Below are 20,773 nucleotides of genomic sequence, written 5' to 3'. Positions count from 1 at the left end.
TGCCATTGAATTGGCAAGACTTGCAAAGTTTCATGTGCTAATAAGGCTTCATTAAGTTGGATTGGAAAGAGCAGACCTTTCTTGCTGTAATAAGACATCCATTCACTGAAAATTGTGTGCTGCATTGAGCTGTAATTCTGTGTGACTCAGAAGGAAGCACCCAACTGTTGGCCTGCAGTACAGGCCAGATGCTGACATGTTCCAGCTGAATAGGAACTTAAAATCCATGTGAGAGATTTGACTTGCATGGAACGGGCAGATGTACCGACTAGCTGGCTTGGCTTTCTTCAGAGGAGTGTTTTTCATGCTGTGGTCTAATTGCTGCTGGAGGAAGTTTAGCAGGTAAGTGGCAGCATCCTTAATCCTTTCTGCTTGGTAGGAGGGCTGAACATGGTGAACAAAACATTAGGTCTTCATCAGTAAAACATATTGGAAATGTATTGACTTTGCTACAAGTATAGAGTGGGATAACTTCATTTCTCTTTCTCCCTCTCCAAATTAAGCAGGAAACTGATGGGGCAGGCAGAGTTTATTGTAGCATTATCTCCAGTCTTACCACAGGGCATTTTAAATATCATCTTGAAATGCTATTTCAAGCTGGTGATGTGTACAGACATGTAAGTCCTCTTTGGTAGAAAATAATTCATATGAAAGATCCAAATGCTAAAGATGGCCTTTTTGTGAGTTAGATATGAGTAGAGCAGTGACATGGAACTAGGGAAGAGCTCTCCCTCTAGGATCACTAAACTTTTATCATCAAATTCACATATTCCTTGCATTAATGCTACTTCGTGGTTGGTTTTTTTTTTTTTTTTTCTTTCCTAAGTAATTGAAAATGTACATTGTGGCTGTTTGAATTGTGTCCATGCTGGCATGCTGAATCCCTTTAAGAAGTACTTAAGGAGCTCAAGGTCATACTGCCTTCTTCAGGTTTCATATCTGATCACACAGGATATGAAATGGTGCAACACCTGCCTCTACTCCTCTTAGATTTATTTGGAGTTATCCAGCAGTTTTGAAACTTGACCTCCCCAGAAAATCTCCCTTCAGTAGAAATATCCATTTAACTGAAGAAGCTGTGGCTAAGAGGGAGATTCTTTCAAAATTAAAAATGTTCCCTTGGTCAACTGCAAAGAAAAAGATGATTTCTGCAAAATAAATTACATTTTTTTCCCCAATAGCTTTAGATGTTTGTGTAAGGAACAGCATAGTAGAAGTGTTGAAGTGAATCTCTGTATTTATTTTTTTTTCTTTTAACCAAATATTGACCAGATGTCTTTATACAAGTTTTCTCCTTTCTCTTTCTAAGCTATGAGCACTACACAGATTTTTAGTCTTTTTCAGGGGCCTTGGAGTCATGCATGACATTGTAATTCATCCAGATCCAAAACTGTCAGAAGTCTTGCTGGCTAGCTCAGTGGGACTGTATACTTTAGAGCCTTTTTTTCACTAATAACAGGGATTCAGCCTGTGCTGGGGTTCAGCCTGTACTTTCTTGATGTCCCAACTGTGATTTGTGTTTTCAGTGCAACAGTGTCAGATTGGCTATGGGCTGAATTTGTCAGTCCTCAGGTATGAGCAGTGTCACATCCTGCAATTTTAATTGCTGTGCTATGTACTGTCACATTATACCTGAGGTTTTCAGGCTGTTTTACATTCCTCCTCGTGTGTGTTTGCCTGCCTGCTGGCTGGCTGTCAGATTTGCTGTGCCTCTCCAGGTGTCTGAGGAAGCATTTTATTTATCCTAGCTGTCTAGTACAGTCTGCTGTGTCTTCTGAAAGGTGAGGGGATTGTAGGAAGGCTGGCTTCCTTGAAACCGCTCTGGAACAAATTCTCCAGATACTGTATCCTCTGTGGTTGTCTTGAAAGGAAGATCTAAAACTCATTGTAAGCTGGACAGTCTTTACACCTGAACTATTGGAGGTCGAGTGAGAAGTTCTGGTCTCTAATATAATGCAGCTCCTTTCGGTATTTCCTATGCACAGAGTTGCCTTTTCTGCTTTGATACCATGAACGCTTTCGTAGTAAGTTTTCTGAATTCCGGAAAACGCGAAAGTTTGTTCTTGTCTGTTTCTGAATTTCCCTTCCCATCCCCTTGGATGTCGTAAATGTTTTGTTCAGTACTTACTGTTCTTTTGTCTTTGTTTTTTTTTTTCTAGATAGAGGTGCTCCTAATCAGCCAGATCTTTTGGGATTATTTTTTTTTTTTTTTAGAAGAAACCTTGGTGGGTAAAAGATGTGCCATGGAATGGTAGCACCAAAGAGCAACACTGGATCATCTCTTGCCTTGACTAGCCATGGGCTGTTTCTTCTGCTAGTTATCTTTGGTAACTTTATTTTGGAAGTACAGGCCACAGGTAAGTGAAATATTTGCTTGCATGTACTGCAGAGCGGGAGAGATGTCTAAGTTTGAAAATGACCTTATGTATTTGTGGGGAAGCTGGAGGCGGTTGATGCATTTGCATACATATTTCAGTACTAGCAGGAAAAATTCCACCATAGCTTGTTAAGCAAAGGGCAGTATCTGAACTGAACCAGTCTTGCATACCTTTACACTATTATCTTGATTACCCCAGCTTTTTTTTCTGCTTCTATTTTCATCTCTTTACTGCAGCTGGGGATGCCAGGACTGTCTTAAGAGCAAGCACGGACTGTTTTTTGGTTAAGTGATATTTTTATGTAGGCACTATTATTTATATGCCCTGTAGCAACTGCTCATGTGAATTAGTTTTAGAAGCACAGGCTGACTTCTGCTCTTTGCACATCTGATGAGCCTGTACACTGTTTGCTTGTGTGGCACCTTCTGGCACTTGAGCACTCACAAAGTGTATTCCTTTGTTAGATCTCTTCTGCGTCTTGGGTTTTTCCCCATTCCCCATGCTTGCTTTTTGATGTCTGGTGACCAACTGTGGTAAATAATGTAAATAGCAGTGGAATGGAATGACACATTAAAAAGTCAAGTAACAGTCAGAAATGAGTGTAAGAAGAAAACTTATTGGTCACAAGGTAGTACATCATGAAATGTTTGTTTTCTTACTCAGTATACCCTGAAACGTGATCTCTTCTTACAGACCTGATGTAATTTTCTTGTCAGTAGAGAGATGATTGATCATAAGTGGTGTGGGATGAAGTTTGTATGTGTGCCTTAGGTGCAAGTTCTTGCACAGAACGCTGGAGGAACTTATTCTCAAAAAGTCAAATAGATTTGACTTCCACAACTGCAGATAATAGCTTGCTTTTGAAAACAAAACATCAGTTCTTAACAATAGCTCTAAAAAGTCCTGTTTATTTGAGATATCATGGCACCTGAAAATGTCTGGTGACCAATATTTCTGAGCATCAGAGAAGCTTGGTTTGGCCTCTGTGGTAGAGCAGAATAAAAGCTCATTGCCAGATGCACTCAAAGGAGAGTAGCTTCTGTAGAAAAGTCTGGAGGAGGAATTGATCTTCTAATATTTCTGACTCCTCTAGTTAGAAGGGAGAGGCTGCTGAAATGAGAGATCCCAGACTTCTGTGTCTTTCTACTGGCCTGGCTTTGGCTGTGTAGGTAAAAAGGGATGTGTGGGGGCATTGCAAATGTAACTGACTGGCAAGAGCAAGTAGCGTGTGAAAGGGACAAAGGTATCTCATCCTTGTTTTTTCCAAAGGCTGTCCTTGTTTTTTCCAGCTGTTGTTGATAATACTCCAGCCTTGCTTCAGATATAGGCCTGCGAGATATTCCCTGCAGCCTGAGGCTGGAACACAATCCCAGTTACGTAGTGCAACACTCTGTAGTTGCTCCGTAATCAGTATGCAAATTCCTTGCACTGCATAGGGCTGCTGAATGGGGAAGACAACTGCAATCCTGGCAAGCATTTTCAGTATCGTTTTTTATATATCTCATGTCATATGGAAAAAGCACTGGTTAAGCATGTCATAAGACCTTAGAATGGTTCTGCATCATTTCCCTTTCTCTGTTCGTTTTGATTCAGGACCTGAAACCTGTTGTGGTAAACTGATCAAGGCAGATCATCAGCTAAATAGGATTAGAGTGGCAAGACATGAAGCATTTCCTTAAGCAGCAGAAGTGAGAAAGTGAGAGCGTGTGAAGGGAAACCCAGGATCATAGCAGAGGGCAAGGCACAAAGGGGGAAATCCTGGGGGGGGAGGGAGTAGAATGGGCTTCCATCCATAAACTCTGAGGCTGGGAGGGATGGGGGTGCATGGCAGCCTGTTGTGGGCCCAGGGAGCTGCACCTGCAGCAGTGCACTGACTATGAGTAACATTAATCAGTCAGCCAGCCGAGGAGCAGGGACCCAGATGGAGAGACAAAGAGCGCTGAAAAAATGCTTGGAAAATCATCTTTCCCTCATCTTTGTCCCCAGCCACCCCCCGTCCTCACTTTATTAGTTTACATAGCAAAAACATTCAAAGCAACCAGAACAAAGCGATGTTAACACGAAGCAAGAGATTACATTAAATCTCCTGGTGGTAATGCTTATCTTGAATGCAGGGCCAATGTGACACATTCACAATTGCTACAAAAGATGAAGAATGTTCTCATAAAAAGACAGACAAGCATGGAGACAATGGACTGGCTCAGCTCTGAGTGACAAAGTGGAGCTTGTTATTCGTACGTTTAAAACCATATAATGCATATTGTACTGCAATGGTTTTACTGTTTGGAAATGTTACTGCTTGTCTTTCAGGAGGTTAGATACATATTCGTGTTCTGAGCAGGAAGGTGTTCACTTTTACTTGTGATGAATACAGAGGGCAGACTGATTTCCAGTCAATGAGCTTCTGGTCTCTCTTCTGCTGATAATTTGATTTTATTTATGCATGGATTTTTAGCAAAAGTCATCAGCAATTTGTCTCAAGCAATCTGTCCAAGTATCCCAGAGTGCTGTGAGATGAATGTGATAAGTTGCTTAGTCACAGAGCCTACTGCAGAGTTTGGGGGAGCTGATTCCTTCTCACAGCAAGCTAGTCACAACCGTAAAAATAACCGCTGCACGTGTTGTAAACACAAAACAAATGCAGCATTCGGTGATGGGCAAACAATGAAACTATGCCAGAAGTGGAGGATTTAGGAAGGCTTCAGTGCTCTTCAGAAATTCTTTTTCAGCTTGATCACTGTTGTGCCTTTTTCCCCTCTTGCAAGTTCTCCAAGATTAACTGAGGGAAATGATGAAAAAATTAGCAGAATGGAAAGGCTCTCTTCCAAGAAGAGCCTTGGAAAGCAAGGCTCTGAAATGCTGCGGCTTAATTCTTGTTCCATCTCTGTTTTCTTTGAGGGTTCTTCTGGGATTTAGCTAAGTGCTTAGGTGCTTAGTAGGTAGAGACAGGGAAATGTTGGAAGTGTTGGAGAGGAGGAATAACAACTGCTTGGGCTGCTTTGTTAAAATGTAATGCTTCTGTGTGCTTTCTTTGTTGTCCCAGTTCTTTCTTCCTGTTTCCTCTCCCTGGCCTTTATAGGTTATTCCCGAGCTCTCAAAGGCCTTGTGTGTAATCACATTTGTAGCAGCCCTCCTATTTGACCAGACTGTTTCTGAAAGGATAACAGCGGATCAGAATGAATCACTCATAAAATTTTAACTTGTAGTCTCTAAAATATTCTGAAAGCTTCCTATCATCTGTGTTCTCAGCGCTATAACTTCTCTTAGATTCTTAGCCGGCTCTGTCAAAATGTAGCTTGGGCTTTTCATTACTGATAAGAGCATCACCTATCTTGAGAAATGCAACTGAAGGTGTTACTATGAGTATTAACACCCTGAATTAAACAAACTCATTTATGTGTATTGCTATTTAAATATTAACCTTTAAAAATTAATAATGCAGACTTGGCAAATGTAAGTCTACTTAATTTTAAACACAGCCTGATTTTTGTTGACTGATCACATGTAAAATGCTATGAAGCTATCCCTTTAATTTTTAGGGTTCCATTAAAATGATAAATTGAGCTTGAATAAACTGAAACGACTTCATTTCTGTGTATTGTCTCTGATGCAAACGCAGGCAATCTGCTGCATGCTGCTCTAAGGTCTTTTCAATGCCAAGGTTATTCTGTACAGAAGCTCTTGGATACCACTGGTGTTTGTTTGCGTTGCATAGAACAGCTTGTAAAAGCATACTTCGGCCATTGAGCAGATTCAGACTTGTTCCTATTCCTTGGGAATCTGTATGAAGCAGAGGGTTCCTTTGTTTCTAATTATGTGGTTGAAAGGAAGAAGTTTAATACTGCTGGGGATGAATTCAGTGGGCATGAAAACAAGGACAGTAGTACTGAATAGCTAGATAGAAATGTGGGGTGGTGTTGTGCATGAACGTAAGACCTGAGTTCTGATCTGCGTGCTTCCTATAATGCAGGTTTGAATAAATTGTGGTCAGCTCATAGTGAGGAAAGGGTGCAGTTTTCAGTGTGAGTCCTTCTTCCATTCCCTTCGTAGAGCTTCATGAAAGCGGAGTGGCACAGAAGAGCATGGTGAGGAGCTGTAGAGCAGTGGTGAGGCTGCCAAGAGGTAGATGCAGGTGGGCCCAGAACCAGTCTAGTTAAGGAACTCTCTGTTCTTACACTCTTACACTGATCTCTGGGTAGTGCTTTTTAAGCAGCTGACTTGAAGGCAGTAACAGGAATCTCAGGTAGTCACACAGCTTGTTGAATTTTAAACAGCTTGAATGGTTGAGGAATGAATTAAAGCAAGCATAATAATAATCTTAATTTTTTTTTTTTTTTTGTCTTTTAGGTTTGCTCAGCAAATCCAAAGGACCTACATGTAAGTAAACTCTTATTCCCTGCTGTGCTATTAGAAATGAGTGAGATGTTTTACTGATTAACATAAGTGGTTATACAAGCTAAGATTTACGTTTTTACTCATGTGCTGTGATGCATCTCTGTCCTGTTTCTGCTTTTTATCCCTTATATTTGAGAGAGATGGTTGCCTTTGGTTTGAGGGAGATCAACTTCATATGTTCCACTGTGCTTGAAGGCACCTCAATGTGTCTTTATAGTATTTCGTTTTAAATGACTCAAAACCACGTAGAGTGAATATTCACTGAAACAAAAAGAGAAAGTTATGCTAGTTGTGAGAGTTCTGAAAGGGAGAGGATTGGAAGGATGGAGAGGGCAAGCTGAGGTGAAAAACCCTTTTGTTTCCTTTAATCAAGAAAAGTGAATATCTCATCGCAGAATGTGATTCTGGATACATTGTATTGAATATTCAGCTTTTCATTTCCTGTGCTCGGAAAAAGTCTGAAGCTTTTCCTGTATGTGTTACAGAGGTATGTAATTTTAGGAGGAAGTGGGAAGCATACTTGGCTGTCTTGATTAGTTCTAAATATATTTTAAAGAAATGTGTAGGTATTTGTTGAAGTCCAAAATGTGATCATCCTAATTTGAGTCTTCCAATTTTCTTCAAGAAAAGGGAAGACAGGAACAAGGTCTGGGAATGGATTCATAATTAAGTATTTGAAGGTGAGGAAGGGTAATCATACAGCCTACCAAATTTTGATCTTCAGATGGAGGGAGGAGGAGAGCAGATGGAATGCTCTGTGAATCCTGAATTTTTAATCGGTCTGAATTTTACTCTTGGCAAGGCTGATATAACACAAGCCTAGTGTGAATGTGCCATCAGTTCTTGGCCATGGTTTCTAGCAAGAAAACAAGCTAATTTAGGAAATAGCTCAAGAACTGCCTGGTCCAGCTAATTCAGTTTCTTGGGCTATTGTGAAAAAGGTGGAAACTGATAGGAGCTTCGTTGTAGAAAGAAAGCTGGAAGGGAGCTTCGTTCTTCAAAAGAAAATACTTGCAACTTTAGTCCAGATGTTGGAGTCCCCTGATGTCTGGTGCCTGCTACACTAAAGATACGGGTGGTTTGTCTTCTAATGCAGCTGCCTCCTGTCAGTATTACTTCTTTCTGTACTTGAGTCTATCTTTTGGGAAGAGTTTGATTTTGTTTCTAGTCTCATGGAAATGTCCTGACAGCAGGACAGAAAAGTTTGCTTGTGATTAATTACTTTGTGCCATTTGACATTTCTTTTGTTATTTCTACGCCTACTTACAGTGGTAGTGAAAGCATTTTTTTTTTTTCCAGATATGTTGAATGCTTTTCCCTACTTGTTGGTGTTACTCCCTTTCATCTGTACGATTTGTTCTTGCCATTGCTTTTCCAGGCCCTTATATTTATAACTGTAGCAGCACAAGCAGTTACCACCTCCTGTTTTTGTTGCCACCTATTACTGACCCTGCTGCATGATGACAGAACAAAAAGTAAATTTACTCTGAAACTGTAGCAAACTTCAGCCTGGACTGTTACTGCAGTTACTGCTGAAATAGCTGGTGTGCAGTATACAAATCTGTGATGTCCATGGCGTACTTAACATGGGTGATGAGGCGAATACAAGTAGAATCATAGAATCACGAAGGTTGGAAAGACCTCCAAGATTATCCAGTCCAACCATCCACCTATTGCCAGTATTTGCCACTAAATCATGTCCTTTAGTACAGCGTCTAAATGCTTCTTGAATGTCTCCAGGGATGGTGACTCAACCACCTCCCTGGGCAGCCTGTGCCAGCACCTGATCAGTCTGAGAAGAAATTTTTTCCTGACATCAAACCTGAATCTTCCCTGAGACAACTTGAGGGCATTCCCCTCTTGTTCTACTGTTGTTACGTGGGAGAAGAAGCCAACACTCATCTTGCCACAACTTCCTTTCAGGTTGTTGGAGAGAGCAATGAAGTGCCACTTAAGCCTGTTCTCTTGACTGAACAATCCCAGTTCACTCAGCTGCTCCTCATAAGACCTGTGCTCCAGACCCCACACCAGCTTCACTGTCTTTCTCTGGACACACTCCAGGGTCTCAGTGTCTTTCTTGTAGTGAGACAAGAACAGAACACCGCACTCGAAGTGTGACTTCACCAGTGCTGAGTACAGAGGGATGATCACCTCCCTGCTCCTGCTGGCAGTACTATTTCTTATACAAGCTGGGATGCCATTGGCCTTTTTGATCACCTGGGCATACTCCTGGCTCATGTTTAGCCAGGTGTTGACCAACACGCTGTGGTCCATTTCTTCCACACAGTCTTCCAGCCACTCTGCCCCAAACCTGTAGTGTTGCCTGGGGTTATGGCCAAAGTGCAGAACTTGACACGTGATCTTGTTGAATTTCATCTCATTGACCTCAGTCAAGTGATGCAGCCTGTCCAGACCCATCTGTAGGACCTTCCTACCTCCAGGCAGGTTGGTGTCATCTGCAGACTTACTAACGGTGTACTTAATCCCCTGGTACTAGGGCAACATGAGTAGCTATAGGCAGTCTTCAGCTTTTGTAGCTGAATCTGCCCAGGCCCTGTGTTAAACCAAGCAATCTGTGCTTTGTTGAGGATTACTAAGAAACTGCTGGTAACAAGCTGCTGAGAGTCGAGAATGAGGATAGGATGCTGAAAGGCATTTACTTGAACAGCGAGCTCAAACGTGTTCGTACTGTCATTAGAGCAATTGGAACCTGGTGACTGGACTGTGACTTTGTCTCAAGAATTTGTACATGCTTATCTGTGTGTGTTGATCTGCATCTAAAAAAGCATTTTCCTTTTAAAGAAGAAAGTCTGTGGAGAGTGTTACTCTTCCTCTGCAAGTAGGAATTTCCCTGAGGTGAGTCTCTGCTTTTGCGGAGTGTTGTGTTGAACTGGCAAATGGCTTCCAGATGAGAAATCTTCCAAGGGATTTGAAAAACTACCTTAGATATAGGACTGTTTAGATGAGTTGTGTGACGTGCCAGGTAGATTGGGCTAGAGGGGTTTGTTCCTTAAGCTACTAAAGAATAAAATGAGCATTCTGTCCCAGTCTGGTATGGATCTTCTTATGAAGGAAGGAGGAGCAGAGCTTTGGGAGTTCCTGTGCTGAAGAGGCTGTGAGGATGCTTGTCTGCCTTGGCCTGACAATAACGTTTTTAAATCCTGTGTGCTCAGTGTTCACTGTCTAGCCAGTCAGTGTATTTCAGAGGGGAATATCTTTCTCCTCTTGAAGAGCAGAAAGCCATGCTGCTGCTGCTTTCTGAAATGTGTTTTTGTTCTTAGCCAGTGAAAGGAGAATAATGTCTAATTTGAAAAATACTGTCTAGAGAGAAGTATATATCTGATGGAGGATTTCTTGAATTCTCAGCCCAAGGTCAAAGAAGGAACACAATAGGCCTGATATGTACACAGAGTTGTAACTAGAAAGCCAGAAGCTGCTGCTGCTTATACAGCTTGGAGGAATGCTTTCCATGTCCTGAGAAAAGGACTTGCATGGTATATAGAAAGTTTTATGTCTGATACATCATTAGAAAGAGTAAAACTGTTTTGTGATCTTACCAGTGTTCTGTTTAGACGACTGTGTAGTCTGGGAAATATCAGCTGTTGAGATAGTAAGCTAAGTTTTGCTGCTTTAGGTAGTGCTTTCCTTCAAATTATTCTAGTTATCCCTGGAGAAAGGCTCTGAGCATAGGAATAGGACTACAAACAGATTGAGATTTGTAGGAAGGTGACAGAATAGGCTGAAGGTGAATGAAGGAGAAGATCCTCAGAAGAGGGAGAGAATCAGGGGAGTTCAGGAAAGCAGTAAGGTGAAGGTTTCCTCAAGTGGAGTTGTGAAAAGTTCCTGCTGGTTTAAAAAGCCAGTTAGTGGCTTGGTGATTAAGTAGTGTAAGTCCTGGAAGGAGGTAGTGTTTTAATTTTAGCTATGCAAGCTGATTAGAATGGTTGAGAATAGCATGGCCTTGAGAGAGAGGACTCTGGTAGAAATGTATGCATGTGTTTATTTTTTTTTAATTGTTAGGCAAATGTCTTAATGCAAGGATATGCCTTTACAACGTCAAGCTTTTGAGTCTTTTCTATATGCGACAGCACTGACTAATGAGACTGGCAGAGCTTAAGAACTCAAGCTTACAAAATGCATGTGCCCTCCAGGGGCTGGAGCTTTGGGGAAGCTTTCCTCAAGGCAGGAGCGGAGCAGGATGAAGATGATGCTGAAGTGCTGGCTGGCTGCCCATGGGTGCTCTGACATTACAGCTGGGGGATCTGGTGGAGATAGAAACTGAAGGACGGTAGAGCAGCTATGTGTGAAATAGAAGACAAAGAGGAATTTCAAATGGGAGTTGCTGCCGTGTTTGGAGAAATTAGTCTTTAACTTTCTGAGAAAGTTCTGCTTTTCTTGGTTTGTTGTCAGTTTTATAGATAAAACCAGCTTTGCTCTTCTCCTTTGCATGCTACAGTTGTATGCTGTACCCACTGGAGAGGTATCCTTAGTGTAAACAAATTAAACCTATTAAAACTGCTAGGTGCTGGATCTTTGTCAAGACTAAGTATCGCTCCTGCTGGTAGTGATGTTTTCCATGTGGGGCCTGTGTGGCATTCAGTATGGTATGAAGTTAGATCAGAGTAGGTAATGTGACCTCTGGTGCTACCAGTTCATTCTGGATCACCTGCTGCAGAGGCTTTTTCGAAAGTAATTGTTGTGTCATGCCAAAGATGTTCATTTATCCTTGGCTAAGAGGAAAGTGTGCTTTTAATGTTTCCTCTGGCCTGTTCCACTCTTATCATCAGAGTGGCTATACTTGAAACTCAAAGTAACTGGGGATGTGACTGCTGTGTAGCTTGTTTCCAGTAGTTCAAGTTCCCACTCCATTTACTTCTTGAAAAGACTGGTACCGTCAGAGTTGTGCTGCAGTGCAACTAGTGGTTCAGCACATCTTTGTTTCTCTTTAGCACAAGAAAAGGGCTATATTCTTAATGTTTTGTGTTTGTTTTAAAGATGGTGACATTTCTACTCTGTTGTTGGCTTTGATTTCCCTAGCAAAAGTAACCTTGGAATACTCCTCTAGAACAACCTGCACGTTTCACTGTAAGTGCTTCTTGGACATAATTGACTTAAGTCATAAGATACAAACTGTAAAGGTTTTATTATCTGCAGCTGATTAGGGGTGTTGTAGGGAGGTTCAATCTCTGTCCACAGTCAAGATGAGCAAAAGCTTAACTATTTTACCACGTACCTCTTGGCCACCTGCCACTTGTCTGAGTCGGGTTAGGAGTATTTCATGGTTGGCTACATCAAGTACTGCAGGGCAATTTGAAAGGATGAAAATGGATGTCTGTTCTGCATCCTCTGACAGCAGGCAAGCATCTATCACTAAGTCTGTTTCCATTCCCTGAACTCTTAACTTAATTAGCAGCTTTAAATGGAGGAAATGGTCTTCCTGTCATTGGTCTTCTGTCATTGTTTGGTTAGTTAGCACCAAGGGAGAATACCAGGAGAACTGAGGCTTTTGTGCTTTTCATTTAAAGATGATTTGGGTTTGGTAGCAGGATTTCAAAGCTGCTTTACTGTTCGTAGCTTGCATAGATTAAACCAAATGCATCCTCCCGGAGGGATCCATCACCTTTCTTCCTGTGGCAGTAGAGAGTAAGTTGTAGGAATTTTTTTATTTTTATTTTTTGCAAATCCTGCAATATTTAGAATGGAAACATTGTAAAAGTTTTTATTCTCTAGTCATTCCCTGAGTAGTACCCGAGTCGGTGAAATACACTGAACACATGAAATACATTGAAAACAATGCTGAAAAACTCTCCAGTAACATTTATCCTTTGTTACATATCATGTGGTATAGAATCAAACCTGTAGTGCCCAGTCTGGTCTCTGCTCTTCTTACAGCAAGCAGTTCCAGTTGGTTCTTCAGGAAAATTGACATCTCTCTGTGCCTTTGGAGTAGCTTTCCCTGTAGGTGGGATTCTTCTCAGAGGTCGGAGAACAGATCAATTTCTTGATTAGTTTCTTTTAGCCACGCATGCTTTTCTATGGTTGTAGCTGTTGCTGAGCCTAAGGACCAGCTGTAATGATTCTTACTTTCATGCAGTCGTTCAGCGGTAGTAGGGGAGAGGTTGGAAATCTTTAGCTTTGCCTTTTTTTTTTTTTTTTTCCCAAGCCTTCCCAAGGCTATGTTTGGGCTCCTACAGGCTTTGAGAGCACAATGCCCTGGCGCACTGCTGCTGTGCCCCAGACCCTCACCCCATGCGCATGAATTCATTGTGTTGATCTTTCCACCCCTGCTTGTCGGCAGGGTTGGACAGCAGCTGCATCTCCTGTCAAGCATGATTCCGGGCAGGGGGCTTTGGGCAGAAGAGCTACAAAAGGCCCAGTTTAAATCATCTGTGTAAGGGCACAGCCGAGGCTCTGTCACCCAGGCCTCACCGCTTGTCTTCTGGTGCTATGGTTGTAATGACATTAGCATTTCAAAAAGGGGATTACCACAGCCCCCGGCTTCTTAGGAGAGGGTATTCTGGCTGATAACTGAAAAGCTGCTTTGTGGCCATCTCCGTTTTTTTCCCTGTGTCTGGGTTCTGAAGGATTGGTGAAGGTGGCTGTACCGTGTTAAAAGTGGATTGCTTCTGTTGCAAGGAAGCTGGTTATTTATTGGCCTAAATGTGAATTGTTAGATACGAGGCTCTTGTTGTTGATAGCCTTCTTTCTTGCTAATTCAGAGCGACTGAGAACTTAGTAGTGGAACAGTTGAAACAAAGAGTCTATTGGGATTGCAGCGGTATGCTAGGGAAGCATCCTTAAATTATGCTTGCAGGAATAATTTAAGGTAGTTACATTAGCCTGTCTCATATATTTTGACCAGTGGAAACAGGCAGCACCTGCATCCTATTCATTGTCTGCCTTCTAGGCCTCCTGGGGTACTAAAAATGCATTCTGTGCATAACCTGCAGGTTTCAGGGCAATTCCTTGGGGGAACTGGGGAGGACTGGGGGTGGTGAGACTGAATTTCATATATTTTTTGTTTAAAACCAAAAAATTCCCTTAGAGAAAATTACTTCCTGACCCTTTGATTCAATATTCAACTGATCTTAGCTTTTTGCTAAGTTTACGTTCCCCTTTCTGATGTTGTTTGTTATTTGCAGTTCATATTAAGGCCTTGTGTACACTGGGCTCTATTGGAATATCATTGTGGTCACTGTGTCCTCCCCAGTTCCACTAGATATAGAAATGAAGAGACCAGGCAAATTAGCCTCCTGGTCCCTGGGACAAGAGAACAAAGGGAATTTGTCTTCATGGCACACTAAGAGAGGCAAGAGTACCTTGTACAACTTCTTGACCATGTATGGACCCTAAAATTAGTAGCTGACTCCCAGCATCTAGGAGTGGAGCCCCTTGGCTTGATGATGTGGCAGTGTGGTTGGAGGGCACTTGGCTGTAAATGCAGATAGTTGCCTGGAGCCTTGTCCTTAGCAGTGTGTTTAACTGCTGAGCAGCCAGACAAAGGTATGTTGTAAGTAGATAGACATGATTATATACATAGTTTGAAGTGTCTAGGAGCATAGTCTTTGCTTGTACCCATAAGGACTTTTCTTACTAAGTGTGTTTGCACTGGGCTTAATTCAATAAGTGATTCTCCAAAGCAATGCTGGCTTGAATCAGGGCTGCCCATTGCTCTGAAGGGAGCTGCACTGTTAGGGCCAACCACAGACTGGGCCTTCTATGATGTATCGTGGCTGATGCTCCTGGACAAACAGCTCCAAACAGAGTGGAGGAACTGCTCAGCTCTTCTTGAATGAGACAAAAGGCTTGGGCTGTCCTTCAGTGCATCAAGGAGGAGTAAAAGTACAGTTTCCTTTGTAAACAGTACACAGTACTTACTGTGCTGAGGAGGGGAGGCATTTAATTTCTCTGTGTGAAAACAGGAACTGTGGAAGGCCTTCCAGGAGCGTGGTGCCTGCTGACAAGGTGTGTATGCATGCACTTAGTGAGCATATTTTTAACTCTACCAATCTCCAGGTCTTTAAAAATCTACTTATTTCTGTAGAGCACAGATCTATTCATAAGCTTAAACAAGGCTGGAGTGACTTGAATCATAGATGCTCAGCTGAATTGCACTGAGTGAAGATGAGGATTTTGAGTGTCCTGTGGCTCATGTGAGCTGGGCAGAAAGCACAGAATGGCAGAGATGCAAATTGCTACTGTCACTCCATGCTGTCCTCTTCTTTTTCTGTTTCTGCAAGTGTGCCAGCAGACTGCTGTGCAAATTTGGCTGTTCTCTCATTGTGGAGTCACTCAGTGAAATACTTTGCAACCAATTCTGAAGCATATTTTTGAATCTACAGTTACTCTTGGCTGCCCTGTATCTTTATGTGGCTGATTGGGACATATATGAGTTTGTCTGTTCTCTTTTCTAAACACCTTTTTCTGATAGTGATAGTAAAAATGAACAAACGTTCAGTGTAATGGTGGGAGCAGGTTGGAGAAAAAATAAAACTGCAAATTTAAATGCTGTGAACTAAAAACATAGGAAGAAAGAAGGAAACAACTAACAGTCTGGTTTCTGAGGGTCTGTTCAAATTGCAGGTTTCTAGAGCAGATGAGAAAACCCTCACCAATTTCAGGACAGTTGTTGTTTTAAGGGTGGAAGAGAAAGATAACCAGCGCTTACTCATTCTACTTTTTGCTGCCTTATAATATTCAGTAGGATGAGAGCATTAAAAATATGGACAAAGAAAAGTTGTGTGGGGGGGGGAGGGAACATGAAGCAGAAAGTAGTTCTATTTTCCCTTGCTCCCTGTTTGGATTAATGAACTGAATGACTTGGAAGTAGCTAGTAGTGAACCTGTGGTTTTCTCAAATGTATTTTTAAGAAGACTGTGAATTTTAAAGGAAGAGGCAATTCAGTCAAAATAATTAAAGATGTAAGAACTTAACTGCTGTATCCCACATTACTAGTGCTGTGTCTGTAGATGTTGAGAGAACTGAATTGCTATGCTTCCAGTGTACCAGGAGGAGAGAACCCAGGACAGGAAGATGCAATTCTAAATGCAGTGAACCGACTGAGATACTGACTTTCAAATAAAACCTTATAACAAAGTTGTACTTTCCTGTGCCTGTCAGCATAAAACAGGAATATGGAGAGAAAATGGCTAAACAGACTAATATGATTCATTGTCACCAGCAGTAAGAGTTCATGAACTGGGGGAAAAAGGAATGGAGCAGAATGCCAGAACAAAAATCTTTGCACAGTAAAACTTCGTCAGAAATTCCTTCTTGATAGGTTAGTTTAGTTTCCACTACATTTTGTACTTGTTTATCAACTGAAACTCTTTCTAATAAATTGATATGGCAGCTAAGTTTAAAAAAAGAAAAAAGAAAAACAGCAATGCATCTCCTTTAAATTAGGGAAGCTATATGGTGGGATGGCTACGATGTCATTCATAATCAAATGAATATTAGCAATGAGACAAGCTCTTTGGAAGTCAGCTGGGAGAGGAGATCTCAGGGCATAGAAGCACTGCTGCAAGTTTTGCCCAGTGTTACCTAACAATCTGAAGGAGGGAGTTGGTATCTTTCTGCTTAAATTTACAGGCAAAACAATACTGAAAAAGACTTATATATATAATTCCTGTAAAGACTGAATAATATGAAGCAGCCAGAGGTGTGAAGATAAAATCAAATGGAATTCAGTTTGGTGAAAGCATGGGACTGGTTTTTCTCTTAAATTATTCTTACCAACTGTACTGACTGGAAAGGAAATCCTTGGAAAAATTGATGGAGGTGTAACAGTTCAGAGTGTTTGAAATGTCAATTTGCCAAACACATTGGATTTGTAGAAACGTTTACATCTGCACTGAAATTGTGGAAGTGCTGTATTGTAATAAATAGCAAGATGAGAAAGAAAAGTTTCTCAGAATGCTGTCTAGACCTGGGACACTTCACATTCCACTTGAAATGGGTGCCCTTGAGGGGTTATACTTCCTTTCTGTCATGCAGCTAGCATGCTTTGAATTCTGAAAGACCTCCTTGCTATGACTGCCAGTTCAGAAGATGCCAATCAAATAAATGCCTGGTACTAAAGAGAATAGCTTAACCAGCTACTGGATGAACTGGGATGACAGAAGCATCTTTTATTTCAGCTAGAATTGCAGCTATTAGTATTAGTATTCATGGCTCAAGCAGTTCTGCTAGTGTGTGTTCTCATCATGGAACTGGGGAGAGTGGAGACATGAAGCTCTCTTACATTGCTAGTCAACTTTTGATAGAGATGATTACCATTGTCTGGGAGTAGATGCCCACTAGGGAAAAATGGAGGGGGGAGGGGAGGAGGAGGGAAAGGAGTGGGAGGGTGAGGGAAAGATGGCTTTATCCTGCCTTTTTGAAACAGCTCAAATAATGGGCCGCTGCCACAATGGGTTGTTTAGGGATTGGGTTTGTGCCTTCTTCCAAATGCTGCCTCAGTGTACTTATTAATCAGGTGACCTTTGAAGAAAGTTGGCTTCAGTTCTCATCGTGCATTTCCAGCTAAATGGGCATCATTTATTGAAATATAATATGCTGTATAAAGCATGTTTATGTTTATAAAGTTTATGCAGTAATGGCAAGACAATTTCCTTGATTTTTTTTTTTTTTTTTTTTTTTTTTTCTTACTGGTCACCTTTTTGCTGAAACTTGGAAAGGGATTTGAAGGGAATGTGACATATTTTGATCAGTCTCATTGGATACTAACTGAATGAGGATGTTCCATGGCTGAAACCATTGCAGATGCTTGATGTCCTAGATGCAACTCTTGTAAATTCTTGTGGCCTAGTATTAAATGGGGAGGTTGGTGGCCCTGTATGTGGCAGGGGGGTTGGAGATTCATGATCCTTGAGGTCCCTTCTAACCCTGGTCATTCTGTGATTCTATAAAAACACGCTCTCGGTAGGCTGCTACAGCTCTGGAATTCTCCTTGACTGCAATATAATTGTCTGTGCAGGTGTTTGCCACTTAATATTACTTCTAGGCATGAACTTCAGTATGCAACTTGTGATTGCTCAAGAGTATTTCCAGGTTATGTTCCCATTGCCACAAACCTTGTTAATGAAATTTGTTTAATCCTTTTTGCTGTGGAGTGCCAGTTCCCTAATATGTACTAATTTTGCAGCTGTGCTCACATGGCCTCCCCTCAGAACAGTGCATTATGGAAAATTGCGTTTCTGGGAGCTTTTTGCAGGGTCTGGTCTAGAAATCCATTGCTAGTGACTATACTAGACTGAGATTAGATGTTTCCAAACTGTGGTCTTCAGAATGCATAATAATAGTATGCCATAGTTCTGCCTGCCGCATGATAATAGCTTCTTACTTTCAAACTTCTTTAATTATGTTAACATAAAGTTTTAACTGTGGTTTTTGCTTTTCAATGCAAGCAATTCCTGTAACTGTGGTTTGCGCCCTGAAATACGATGTACGATTATGACCCACTCTGCACCATTCTAATGTGTCTTACAGGAGACTTTCATTGTTGATGAAGAGTTTAATAGGAACAGTGAAGGATAATTCCAAAAACCACAGGTATTGAGAGGAAGTATGACAGTTGGGTAGCTCACTCTTCCCTGTGGTGTTGCTGCAGAAAGGACATCAGGCCTGGCAGAGTTTTTGCAGGGAAGTGTGCGATCAGTGCTTTTCTGCAGCAGAGGAATAGATACTGCAACTTGGTTTCTGTTTACACAGTGAGCTGAAGAGTAAATGTCAACTGTCTGTTTGTCTCTTCCACTTCGAGAATAAGAGTGACAGGGACAGCTTTGATGTGCTGTAACTAGGTTGCAGTGATTTGCATTTATGGCTGTATTTTCTAATGCTAGGGGGGGGCAAAGATACAAAAGTAGATCATGGTGTTTAACATGAGACAGATGCTTCCACCTGCCTCATTAACGGTAAGAATTTCTGCCTTTCTGTATGGAGAGAAAATAAAAAGTCCACTGTCATAATCTAGGTGACCTTTCTTAGTGCTTGGGAGGCCTTTGTATGCTACATCCTCAGGCTTGATATCAAGAAAAAGAGGGTGGGGAAGAACAATGGATTTGTTTTTTGAGGAACAGATGGATTTGTTTTTCTGCCAATTCTGGTAATAGCTTAAATGTGGACTGCCTTTCTGAGAAGAGTAAGAAGTGTTTTCATCTAGGAGATGTGTTGGGGAAAAGGGTAGGAAAAGGAAAGAGCTCATTTGGTGAAACCACATTCTGCTTTCTAGATCAGTTATGTGGAAGAACAGGAACTGTTCCCCTCTTTATCTTAACCTCTCATGGCCTGGGTGATGGGACCATGGTAAGATGCTGTAGAGCTCTGTAGAAAAGAGATGAAGTTATGATTTGAAATCTTTGTTTATCTGAGATTAGACAGGGGTTTCTTACCCTCTAGGGTAATAGCTGAGACTGAGTTGCTTCTGGAGGATGTCATATGTGTGTTAACTCCCCTGGTTTCCAGACATTAAATCCTGCTTCTACTTGAAAAACCACCTTTACATCTGGTAGAAATTGGCACATTATAATGTGTTCAACTGCAAAATGGTCTTTTACACGATTGCAGCATCATTTTAAGAGCTGAGAGCTATTTTAAGGTTTGTCAATGGGTCCATTTCTTGGCAGCACTAGGACTTGAACTTGTGTTTTAGGAACAGTACCTTTGAAATCCTTTTGGAAAAAGGCCTCTTGTACTTAGTCTCTAATGTAATATGCTCTTGTGAGGTTTTGAAAGGCTCTTTCATGTTTGCACAGCTGGAATGTGATGTTAGCCTGAGGATGTGTTGTCTAACTCCAGCTGAATACTCTAACCAGTGAACGGTGGCTGGGGAGGAGTGGGCACAGAGGGAACTGAGTTTAGATTGGCTGTTCAGTAGTTCATTGATATCCTGGTGAAAGACACAAATTATTACAAGAGGAAATCCAGTTGAAAAGTCGGTGCTGTAACATTCCTCCCTTCTTTTCCCAAACTTGAACTGCCTTCTGTCGATTGTAAGCTGTGTCCTTATAGTATTGTCCTGTGCTCTCTGTTTTAATGGCCAGAATATAGCTGGCTGAAGTGGAGGAAGCTGGAAGAAAGGAAAATGACCAGAGGTCTGAAAGAAAGAGCAATAGAATTTCTATACTCCTCTTGCCTTTGCAGCTCTATGCTACCTGCTAGTCTCGACTCTGCAGCACCTCTTGTCTTACTAATGTGTTATCTATTGCTATTTCCCAACCCTCTCTCCAAAAGACTTCAAATCCCAGTATAGAGAAGACAGGAAACAGATGAACAAAACCAGGAAGACTGTGTAATAATGTCTACCTTTTAATTGTGAAACAGTTTCCTTATATTTACTGTTGGTCTGTGGGCCTCCTAGGTATGGGTGTTAAAGACATCATGTGTTCATGGCAAATTTGACCAAAGTGATGAAGTCTGGGTTTGGAGGTCTCTCATTCCTGTTTACACTGTGACCTCTGGAACACTTATTCTTCCTGTTTAAATGCATATACTGTTCTCTGAAATTCTGAGTTGGTGTGAAAGAGAAGAGTTACAGAACGGTGATTGATGACATCCAATAAATTGACTGTTGTTTGTTTTTTGTTTTTTTTTTTTTCCTGTGGAGTTCTGTTTTACTGTCTGGACACTAATCTATCAGCATCAAAATAACTTCCTTTCCTGCAGCTTTTCCCACTAGATCTCAAAAGTTAGACATCCGTATCGCCTATGCAAATGTTCTCAAGGAATCTGCACATTGCAGCTAGGAGTGTTCCCAAGAGTGTGTCTCCAGGGAACCAGCATTTCTGCTATTTTTAGTGTCTTTTATTTGAGCCTTGCATTTCCTTTCTGTGAGAAACTTCACAGAGTGGCAAGAGGTTGAACCATACAGTTAAGTGGATTCAAAGCTGCATGAGAAGCTCTTGTTCCACTACTGAGAAACCTGTAAGCACTCAATGGGTGTTTTCACCAAACCTTCTGGTAGACTGAGACCTCTAGAACAGCTGAAGAGACAGCATAGT

At 41.4% G+C, this 20,773-nt stretch overlaps 1 protein-coding gene across 5 annotated transcripts in view; it reads left to right on the top strand.

The window, feature by feature from the left end:
* The window catches only part of SUSD6 (sushi domain containing 6), a 76,589-nt gene that overhangs the window by 28,500 nt on the left and 27,316 nt on the right, over positions 1-20,773 (top strand). For 3 of the 5 annotated variants that reach the window (XM_042869352.1, XM_042869342.1, XM_042869335.1), the window contains exons 3-4: positions 2,160-2,357; positions 6,726-6,755. In XM_042869352.1, coding sequence (XP_042725286.1) covers positions 2,237-2,357; positions 6,726-6,755 — 151 coding nt within the window. In that variant the 5' untranslated portion in view covers positions 2,160-2,236. The remainder of the gene's footprint in view (positions 1-2,159; positions 2,358-6,725; positions 6,756-20,773) is intronic. The other 2 variants (XM_042869361.1, XM_042869370.1) reach the window with 1 other exon arrangement.

This window comes from Lagopus leucura, unplaced genomic scaffold (assembly GCF_019238085.1).
Source record: "Lagopus leucura isolate 7727_CA_CO unplaced genomic scaffold, USGS_WTPT01 Super-Scaffold_1, whole genome shotgun sequence".
Lineage (NCBI taxonomy): Eukaryota > Metazoa > Chordata > Aves > Galliformes > Phasianidae > Lagopus > Lagopus leucura.
This window is presented reverse-complemented; position numbering and strand designations above follow the sequence as displayed.